Here is a 10,698-nt window from a genome sequence, read left to right on the forward strand (position 1 = left end):
ATATGGCAACACAGTCATGTGTGTTCATACCTGTGTGGGGATTTGGGCTTTCCAGGTGTGAAATGGGAACTAGATTATCTCAAAGTCTTGTGAGACTTCACTAAACTGCCAAATCAGAGTGTGAGCCAGGAATTACCATCGGTTCCTCTTCTGCCTCCCCGGGAAGGTCTCCCACCTGCTTTCAAGTTCGGTTGGAAACTTTTCCCAGTCTCTGAAGTACACCAGCCGGTCTGCCCAGCCTGCACACATCTGCTCAGCAGACAAGACCTTATCTGCTCACCTCATGGAGCAAGCACAGGACTGGCCGCAGCAGCCGGTGAGCTGAGGTTCTAGTGCACCTTAACCAGAGCAGAAGAAAGGTGCTGCTCGGTGCCTTTGGCAGGAGAGCTGCTCAGCTCCTCTTCCCCGACCCCGTGGTACAGAGCGTGGGCTCACTTTGCCCTCACATTGCTCACCAGCAGCTGTAAATGCTCCGTGTTTATCTCAGCCCCATTAGTGCCACTCTCGCAGAGCTGCTGCACAACCTTTCTCCTATTAATACACCCATAAGTCACAGGGGGGAAATATCCTTTAAAGCCGTGGTGACATTTAAACCAGGGGAAGTATCAGTATATATTTGGTTTTTACATTTGTTTTTTAGGCATTTGGTTCCTTTGCTCCAGCCTCCGTTCTGCATCCGTGACTGCAGCCTTCTCCATCCAGCTGAGAGGGAAATTATGTGTGCAAGAGGAGTCAGGGCTCCCTTCCCGGCACGCTGCTCACGGCGCTAGGACTGCCGCACCTGCCGCACGCTCCAGGATGCTGCACCTGAAAGTCCAGTTTCTGGATGACTCCCAGAAGATCTTTGTAGTTGATGTAAGTGGGTATCATATTCTTATTGGGGGTTTTTTTGCGCTAATTATTGAAGTCATTGCTGCTCTGAAGGATTGCATGGTCTCTGAGAGCTTCTGGTTTTCAGCTTTAACAGGAAAACAAAAACAAAAATAAAAAACCAAAGCAAAACCCCCCCTCAAATAAAAAATATGAGGTTGTAGCATTGATTGCTAAATGTCTTTCAGCACCAAGACACTCCTGCTCTCCTTTCTTATTGGCATTATTTATAAAAAAGGAGGAATGACTTATACTTATCTGGTGTCATCTTTTGGTTATCAGCTAATATGAAGGGATGCTCTTGACAAGTGTTGAGTTCTTCTCTCATTTGTCTGGCTGCCAGGAGAAAAATCTGGGAACAGAATAAAAATAGGATATTTAACTAAACTACCCCTGGTGAGAAACATCTGCATGCATCTCTTCCTGAGCCATCAGCTGAAAAAAGAAAACTGTGGTTTTGAGAATAGCTGAGGAAAAACTCAGTGTATCTTATTTTCTGCATGGCAGTGTCCCACAACACACTGTCATTAAAAACTCACATTTAATACATGCTAGCTCTGAATATTGACTACTGAAATAGGTTTTAAATGTTAAGTATTAATATCTATGGGGTTAGATTTATATGTGTATGTATGTAGATATCTGAAACTAGATATATCTTGACTAGGTGTTATGCTTTTTACAAGTGTGATTGAGCATTTACTTTTGGTTAGGAATTGGTACTCACAGTAGCTAATTGAATTAGATAATTCAAGCAGATCTGTTCTAGCACTTACCTGCATCTCCTATGGGACCAGAGTGCTTTATATAAAATCGATTTTTTCAAATTCTATTACATTTCTTAGACAGTCCTGTCCTCTGGTTTTATAGCACAACCTGAGAACTGCTCAGTCTCAGATATATTGCTTGGTTTCTTTGTGATAACAATTTTGCACAAAAGAAGACTGTAAAGCAATTCCATCATTTGGCACAGTATGGGAGTTGTTTGATTTAGTTTTATCAATGTATGCTAGACCTGGAGTCAGCTTTAAAATGAGACTAGTCATTTAAAAATGCTTTTTTTTTTTCCCCACACTGATTAGATCAAGGCATAGCCAGAGACAATTTGAATGATGCTGCTGGTACAATATTGCTGTGGTTTTTATTGCTGTCTCTTCTTTTTTATTTGCTCAAAACACTTGCAGCACTGTGGCTCTGCATGACATGTTATTGCAACAAATATCTTCCATTAGAGGAACTCCTGGTCATTTCCTTTCTTAGCATGGGATGGTATTGGAAACCCCTTTTAGGCATTTTATGCATTTGATGCTGTATGGGTACGATAAATGAGGAGTTGAATGAGTGCCTTCTCCATTATAAAAGGACCGCTTTGGGCTAAGTTTTGAGCAGATATTTCAAGCAACTCTTCCTAAACCTCTCTTGACTTTGGAAAGCTCTTTTGAATGTGCAGCATTTCAGTATAATGGGATGAAAAAGGACAAAAGAGAGAAAACACAGAGAGCCTGATTCCCCTCTGCCTTGCTCTCATCCTGTGCATCTCTACCTGCCTCACGTGGGTACCACAGCTGCCGGCACGTGTGGTGAGCTCTGATTTCCAGCCCAGCTTTGCCAGGGACTGTGTTCCTCTCCTGGTGCAGGTGCTGGCCTGGGAAAGCTTGTGCCTCCACCCGTACCCTCACCAACAGCCGTGACCTGGCACTCTCCCTGCAGCCCCTGAGCTCCCACAATTTCCTTTGGCTGGGTGCTGGAGGTGATTCCTGGGATAGCTCCTGGGAAGCCAGGTCCAAGCCCCCAGGGTGGGGGAAGGTAGAGGCCTGGGACATCTCTGCATGTCCCTGTTGTGCCCTCCCTCCTGACCACCCTGGGGCTGAGCTGTGGTGCGGATGGGACCTTGCTGGTATAGTGCAAGCCATGTCAATGAGCCCTGCACCTTGTACTGGGAGGGCACTGGGATCCCCTGCCCCAGTGCCTGGGCACAGGGACAGTCACAGGTTGGCCTTTCATGGGTTTCTTGCACTGAGAGGAGATATTGCAAAGATTCTTCCCTTCTTCCTTCCCCAATGGATACCTAGAGCTGTGGCCTGGCATGTGCTCTCACTGATAAAATCACTCTCCTTCTCTCTGGAAAGGGTTTAGAGAGCACAGCCCTGAGGCTGGGCAGCCTCCAGAGCCTCCCAGAGCAGCAGGGAAGGGTGAACCCCTTTGGAGCCCAGGCATCTCTGCTGGTGGAGTTTGCTACAGGGCAAGATTCAGTGGGAAGGAAAAAAAGAAAGAAAAGGTGAACCAACCAAACAAGCTCAGAAGAACTAATTGCTGGGGCTGAGTGAAGGTCTTGTGTCTGTTATGATGAGTAGAGGTGGGAATTCATTGCGAGGGGGTGTGCAGAGCTGGCTGCACGAAAGCTGTTCCAGCAAGGGCACAGGGAGCATCTGGGATGGTGGCTTTTGGTGCATGGCATTGCACGCCAGCCGTGGCCATTCAGAAGACACCAGCATGCCTGGTGTGAGAGGCATCTCCCAAGGTGGTGGGGAAAGATCACACCAAATCCCATGGGCTGCTGCTCCCCTCTAAACCACAGACCCGGCTGCAGCAGCCTGTGCTATGGGGAACGCTGTGGAAACGTGGCTTTGCTGGTGGAGCACAAGCACAGCCAGGGCACCCTCTGGGGACGGGTGTGTGTGTCCCCATGTGTCACACGTGTTGCTGTCTGCCTCTGGACGTGCCTCTTGCTTTCTTACTCCACTCATTGTCCCAACTGCTTCCAGCGTGGAGGGGAGGGGTGAGCGCAGCCTCTCCTTTCCACTCTCTTCTACACAGGGTTATCTGCCTGTGGGTGCTAACCTGGCCCTGCAGTGTCATCGAAGGCACGTTTAAGGTAGGACGTTGGGTGCCCAGCCCCACGTGTCATGCTCCTGCCTCACACTGCACTCCTCCAGCACGTCCCTGCTGTCCCGAGCACAACTGCACCCCAGTGCTTGTAGCAGCCAGAGCTGGTGGAGGCCCCGGTACCCCACAAACCCAGGACAGGCACCTGCAAACACCATGCTGAGAGAGGAAAGCCTCTGCTTTTAAACCAGCCCCTGTGTCACAGGGCTGCCTCTCCCCACGGAGCAGGTTTTCCTGGTGATGGAGCCGCTTGGCTTTGCTGCCCTGGGCAGTGCTGGACTTGGAGGAGAGCGGGTGGCTCCCAGCAGACATGTGGTGGGTAATAACCCAGTAAGAAATGCTTGTCTTTCCTGGCCGCCCGACAAAGGCCAAGGCCTTTCATGCTAGAAAATTCTAGCTTGGAAATAAACATTCATAATTGCTTTAATTACCCTTGTGATCTAGTAATTTTGAGGAGAACCGGGAGTGCTGCAGAGCGAATGCTGTTATTACGCTATCACTTTTCAGCAGCCTTTCAGCACAGAGCCAGCAATTTCATCCCAGGAGAAGCTGTGAAAGGTGGTTATTAGTGTGCATCACCGCCAGCAGCTGGGGTCCCTCCCGTCCCTGCCGGGAGCAGCTGCTGGCACTGGGAGCTGCAGCCTGCCTTCCCCTCCGTCACCCCAAATGCCACAGCTCAGCAGCTGTCTCACCCGGCCTCTGCTCCGGTTTGCTTTTGCACTAACCCACACTCATTTTTCATCTGCTTTTCATGAGTTGATAAAGGAGTAGCAAGGGGTTTTTGCTGAGGTGGGTCACTGCCACGTTCATTTCTGGTGCTTTTTGGAGCATTTTCCAAAGTCAGGAAGCTCCCGGGTTGTTCCTCAAGCATGTGACACAGCACGGCAACAAGTCCAGCAAAACACCCTCCAAGTGTTTCTGTTTACTGGGACTAACCACAGCCTGGCCTCCCTTATCAGCATGTAGTGCCACTTAATTAATATTGCTAAAGTACACAGATGACCCAGGGCCCAAATCGCAGCATCTCCGCAGGGTCCTGTTGCTGTTAATTACCATTAACCATAATAGCAGCTCGTTCCTGGCAATCTGGTCGCTGGCTGTCCGGGCACATGGACTCACTGTGCAGGTTTGTCCTTGGGTCAGGCAGTTGCTTATCCCAGGGATCAGTCTCTGGTTTGTCAGGGATAGAGCTGCCTGTACAGTGATGGGTGCAAAAGGTGAGCCAAGAGCAAGATTAATTTTCCTTTCCTTTCTAGTTTACATTTCTTAATAAAGGAGAGAAGCGATGAGAAGGAATCTGATTTCCAAGAGCACAGGTAAGGGGCATGCAGTGTGCAGTTGTCCTGTCCCACAGGCTGAAACCAGCAGCATTTATTGAGTAAGGTTTTGTAAATCAGGAATCAGGAAAATCCCACAGCTCCTCTCAGGGTGAAGGCAGGAGCCCAAACTTCTCCTATATCTCACTAAAATCCTGTCAGTATTGCTGTCAGCATTGCCTAACCCATTGCTTCCACGGTGTGTTTTTTTGCTAGCAAAAATCCTGCGGAAAAGGGCTGTTCAACCTCACCTGCAGCCATCTCAACCTTGTGGAGAAGGAGTACTTTGGGCTGGAGTTTCGCAGCCAGGCTGGGAACCACGTGAGTGTGGGTTGTGGTGCTGCACCGTGCCACATCCTCGCAGCAACCGCCCGCATGGTCGGGGCTTGTGAGCACCTCCTTGAAATACCAGATGGGAAATTTCCACAGAAAGGTTTGCCATGGTGCCAAAAACCCCTTGAAAATGGGAGTTATGAGGGGAGCCACAAGCCAGTTGGCAAAGCCCTGGTGATAGCCACAGCCCACGGGATTTATCCATAGCCATCCATGGGGTGTGGGGTGGCCTCAGCAGGACAGCTCGTCACAGCAGCTGGGCTGGCCAGTATTTGTGTGCTGTGTTCTAGTGTGCTGCTGCTGCTGCTGCTTTTATTCCCCCTCTCTCTTGTGCTGTTTATTCACCCAGTTCTTCATTGCCTTATTTCAGGTCTGGTTGGAACCACTAAAACCCATAACAAAGCAAGTGAAAAGTAAGTATTTTGAGAATAACAATTATTCTAAATCACTGCCAGTGACAGACTAGTGCAGGCACATTCGTGTAGCCTTTGTTTGGGGAAGGGGGTTCTGGTTTCCAGCATTTACCTGAGCTCATTTGACAGCGTGAGGCTGGGTAGGATTGTCTGCAAAGACACCACAGTCCATATAAAATCCTGTAGAAATACTACTGCTTTTGCAAGCTGGTATCTGCTCCGTTTTAGGCTTGAGCTGTTCATGACCCAACAGCTTGTCGGAGGAGCAGAGCCTGCGCGGGCCGTGCCCAGCATGAAGCAGGGTCAGCCAGGTGCCTCGCAGGCTCTGCTGCTTCTCTCCAGCCCCTGCACCACTGCAGGGTGATGCTGTGGAGCCTGACTTGAATTCAGGCTCAGCATCCCCTGCTGTGGCCACGACCAGAGCTAACACAGTGCCCCTTTCAGCCTATACCTGTTTCCACTCCCACAATGAACCAAACTGTATTTTCCCCAAACGCATGATGACTAGGAGGTGGGCAAGGGCATGAGGCCACAACTCCCCCACTATTTGCCATGGGGAGGCTGAAGTTCAGTGTTTGCATGAATTTCCCCGTAAGGAGAAAGCCTGATACAAAGCCTCCTCTTTCTGAATGCATCAGAAGTGGGATTATTTCAGGCACCAATTGCTTCTTTCATGTCCCTTCTGGCCTGCTCTTCCAGGACCCTGTCCCTCCAGGAGCCCCCGAGCCATCCCACAGCCATCCCACAGTCCTGGAACACTCAGTGCCTACAAAGTTGCCTCCCTTCCTCCATGCTCTTTGCCTTGGGCTTGGCCACTTGCTCTCACTCATCCCACAAAAACACTCTGCCCAAACAGCCTCTTACGGAGCTGTGGCAGCCCAAGTGCTTGGAGGGCTGAGTTTAACGTACAGCTGTGCTCCAGAGAAGCACCTCTGGCACTGCTCCATGGAAATCCTGCTCCTGGCAGGGGTCTTTGCAGTTTAAATAAATTCTGGGGCATTATTTCCTTTCGTACTATTTAGGCATCCAACTCTGTTCCCTTCCATTGGTAACCCTGGGGGTCTGGGCAGGCTGGTCATGGGGGCAGGATGGAGTCCCTGATGCTCAGGGCTTGCAGCTCTGGTTTGTGAGGGCCCAGAGTAATTTACTCTGTAAGGAGACAGCATGTGTGAAGAGAGTTGTAAATGTTCTCAATAGACACGTAAAAGAAAACTTATGAAGATGTTGTGTTTTAAGATCCTAAGGAGGTTCTTTTCAAATTTATGGTGAAATTTTTCCCAGTGGACCCCGGCCATCTGAGAGAAGAGCTGACCAGGTACAGTCCTCGTTCTATTACTGTCTGACCGCACAGTCCTATAATTTTTGCAGTTGCAAAGCATGCATTTAATTCCTTACCTTCATCCACCCAAATCTGTCTGTTAGCAGCGGTTATTCTAAGTACAGAAAGAGCTCCATGCTTTACAAATCAAAAACCAAGAGTGTGTCTTTTCTTGATCCTCTATTTTTTAACAAAATCAACTTGAAGGATCAGCCACATTAAGAGGTGGCAATTTGTTTACTGCCAAATGCTTTAGCAGTTGTGCACCGTCTGACTCCACTCAGTCTAGCTCCTGCCTCAAGCTGTGCTCTGAAAGAACTTTCATTTTATTTTTAAAAATGATATTGTTAGTTCTTATGTTTTAGAGAAAGCACTTCAAACAGGAACTTAGAATGAAACTAAGACAGTGGTTCTGCAGAACATTAGCTCCGAGAGATGCAAATGCTCTCTAAAGCATAAAGGAATGTTAACTCTGAAACCTAATAATGGGTATTTCAATGGCAGGGACATACTGGTCATGCTGGTGCCCAGCTGTAGCCTTCTGCAGGGGCTGTGTGCTCCTCCTGTGACCTCGTGGGTCTGCATCCCCCCTGTTGAAAAAAGGGCAAGTGCAGGGAGAGGAGTGAGGGAGACAGCCCCCCAAAGTAGAGCCCTCGGGGCTCAGCCTGGCACCAGGCTCTCTGCTGAGCCCAGCTCACCCCCAGGCCGTGCTCCTGTCTCCTTCCACAGGTACCTCTTCACCCTCCAGATCAAGAAGGACCTGGCTCTGGGGCGGCTGCCCTGCAGTGACAAGAGCGCGGCGCTGCTTGTCTCCCACCTGCTGCAGTGTAAGGGCCTGTGGGTGCCCCTTCCCCGCGGTCGGGGCGCTCAGCGGGGCTTTGTCTGTGTAGCCAAGGGTTCCCTCTGCAGTGACTCCTCACAGACTAACCCCACTCTCTTCATCTCCCCCACAGCTGAGCTGGGTGACTTCCATGAGGAGACGGACCAGCAGCACCTGGCAACCCACAGGTACCTGCCCAACCAGGAGTACCTAGACAACAAGATCATGCACTACCACCGGAGACACAGGTAAGGGCTGCTCTGCGCCACAGTCACCCACCCAAACCACCGACGGGCGCCTGCTGATGGAGCTGTTCCCATTAGCAGGCAGGGCTGGCAGTGGGGTGGGTGCAATGCCACCAAAATGGCATTTTTTCAGCCCATTTCAGCAGCTGCCTTCTCACTCTTGTCGCTTTTCGGTGTGTTTGTGTCTCCAGCGGGAAGACACCGGCTGAGTCAGATGTGCAGCTGCTGGACGTGGCCAGGAAGCTGGAGATGTACGGGATTCGCCCACACCCTGCCAGCGACGGGGAGGGGACACAGATCAACCTGGCTGTGACACACATGGGGGTGCTGGTCCTGAGGGTGAGCCTGGGGCTTGGGGTGGGCTGCCAGCACCCAGGTGGGGTGGCTTTTACCCAGGGACATCACCTATGGTTGGGGGAGACCCTTCTACCACGTGCTCCAAGAGGGAGCACACCCCGGCAGACCTCAGGCACAGAGGTGATGCTCCAGGTGATGCTGCCGTGCCTGCCCCAGCTCTGTTGCCCCTGTCACAGCGAGTGTGGCCGTGTAAGCCCCACAGGTTATATGGCTGCGTCACATGTGTTCACCATCTAATCTTCCAGCAAAAAATAGCCACCTGTAATAGTCTGTGCAATTACATAACGCTGTAATCACGGCGTAGCTGCAGCATAAACACAGCCGTCCTCGCAGCCGGCGTGAAGCGGCGCTTGCCTCCCACACCGGCTAATTTCAACCTGGGAACATCTTCCCAGAGAAAAAAAAATAAAAATAAATATCCTAACCGTGGGTCTGCTGTTGATAATTGGTGCTGCCAGACCTGGTTATTTATTCAGAACCATAAACACCCCTCACACATGATTAGAGCATCTGTAAGCCTATTAAAATCTGGGCTCTCCCACAAAGCTGAGAGGGTCTCGGTGCCGCAGTAATGGGATTTTACCTGGTCCTGCCGTGACACCAGTGCTGTGCAGCTGCCTATAAATCGATGTGTAATGATAACGAGGGGTAAGGTAGACTCGCAGCCTGCTTCAGCTGGCTCTGAAGGCACGGGAGTGAGCTCAGCTCTGCTATGCTTCCCAGTAAAGGAGAGGAGGGGCTCAATTCTTTTGGGGGCTGATTCTGCATTAACTCATGTGATGTTTGAGCTGGGACAGATGGGACTCTCTACCCTGGTCTCCCTGAGGTTTGTCTCGGGATCCTGGAGTTTTAAAAATAGGTTCAGTAGGCAGAGTTAAGTCCTGAACCTCAATTCCCGCTTTTCGTACCAACTGATGGTCAACCATCAATTCCTGACACCCCTTTCCCAGACCTCAGAAGTATTGAGAAGCATGTCAGGGGCTTGTCCTACAAGCTCAGGTCTTGGCCCATTGTATTTCTGCAATCCTCACTTGTCCCATCTTTCTGTAACCACTGTGTCTGTCTTTGCAGGGCAATACAAAGATCAACACGTTCAACTGGTCCAAAATTCGCAAACTGAGTTTCAAGAGGAAGCATTTTCTCATCAAGCTCCATGCAAACATCTCTGTAAGTACCGCACTGCAGGCAGCTGCCAGGCTCAGGAGCAGGCAGCTGTGGAACGAGGATCAGCCACGCAAAGTCTCCAATTTGGAATAAAATCCGTTTCTGCTGCTCATGGGTGATTCTCCTTCCCATGCTGAGCATGGCACGTGCCAGCGTCATGTCCCCAGCGGGGTGATGCTGCTCTGCCCAGAGCTGCCAGCAGCCCAATGTGACCCTTTTGGGGGGTCAGGAGGGCAAATGGCAGAGCCTGGCCCTGCAGCCCTGACACTTGTCCCTGGCCACGCAGGCACTGTGCAAGGACACGCTGGAGTTCACCATGGCGAGCCGGGATGCCTGCAAGGCTTTCTGGAAGACGTGTGTGGAGTACCATGCCTTCTTCAGGCTGTCTGAAGAGCCCAAGTCAAAGCCCAAAGCCCTTCTGTGCAGCAAGGGCTCCAGTTTCCGCTACAGGTAAAGTCTGAGGGGAAAACCAAACCATTGGGGCTGGGAAGGGCTCGGGGAGGGCTCTGAGCCTACCCTTTTTGTTGGCCCTGGGTGGGTGCGAGGGGATGATGCCCAAGAGTTGCTTTTCCTGGAGAGACCACTGCCTTGGTCCTGCTCTCCTCCTCTGGGATATGGGGATGCCCAGGGCTGGGGCTGATGATGCTCACACCTTTCCCCCCTTGCTGCAGTGGGAGGACACAGAGGCAGCTGCTGGAGCACGGGAGGAAGGCGAAGATGAAGAGCCTGCCCTTTGAGAGGTACCAGGGGGCATGGAGGGGGACAGTGCCTGGGTGGTGGTGGTGGGGAATGGGACGCTGCTGATCACACACCCACCCATGCTCTTGGCCTTGCAGGAAGCACTACACATCCCGCTACGATGAGAGGCAGTGCCGCTCGTCCCCAGACCTCCTGACGGATGTCTCCAAGCAGGTATGTCCCCTCAGCATCAGCGAGAGGTAGCGCTGGGCTGGGGGAGGGTCTTGTCACCACAGCC

The 10,698-nt window shown here is 51.1% G+C and overlaps 1 protein-coding gene across 1 annotated transcript in view; it reads left to right on the forward strand.

The window, feature by feature from the left end:
• Positions 1-798: 798 nt before the first annotated feature.
• FRMD7 (FERM domain containing 7) overlaps positions 799-10,698 on the forward strand; it is a gene marked incomplete at its 3' end in the record, with an annotated part of 10,276 nt that continues 376 nt past the window's right edge. Inside the window, exons 1-11 of the mRNA XM_010167197.2 lie at positions 799-855; positions 5,289-5,393; positions 5,776-5,818; positions 7,055-7,133; positions 7,866-7,963; positions 8,090-8,204; positions 8,393-8,540; positions 9,630-9,725; positions 10,009-10,172; positions 10,394-10,462; positions 10,559-10,634. Coding sequence (XP_010165499.2) covers positions 799-855; positions 5,289-5,393; positions 5,776-5,818; positions 7,055-7,133; positions 7,866-7,963; positions 8,090-8,204; positions 8,393-8,540; positions 9,630-9,725; positions 10,009-10,172; positions 10,394-10,462; positions 10,559-10,634 — 1,050 coding nt within the window. The remainder of the gene's footprint in view (positions 856-5,288; positions 5,394-5,775; positions 5,819-7,054; positions 7,134-7,865; positions 7,964-8,089; positions 8,205-8,392; positions 8,541-9,629; positions 9,726-10,008; positions 10,173-10,393; positions 10,463-10,558; positions 10,635-10,698) is intronic.

Source organism: Antrostomus carolinensis, unplaced genomic scaffold, assembly GCF_000700745.2.
Source record: "Antrostomus carolinensis isolate BGI_N321 unplaced genomic scaffold, ASM70074v2 scaffold17874, whole genome shotgun sequence".
In the NCBI taxonomy this organism is placed as follows: domain Eukaryota; kingdom Metazoa; phylum Chordata; class Aves; order Caprimulgiformes; family Caprimulgidae; genus Antrostomus; species Antrostomus carolinensis.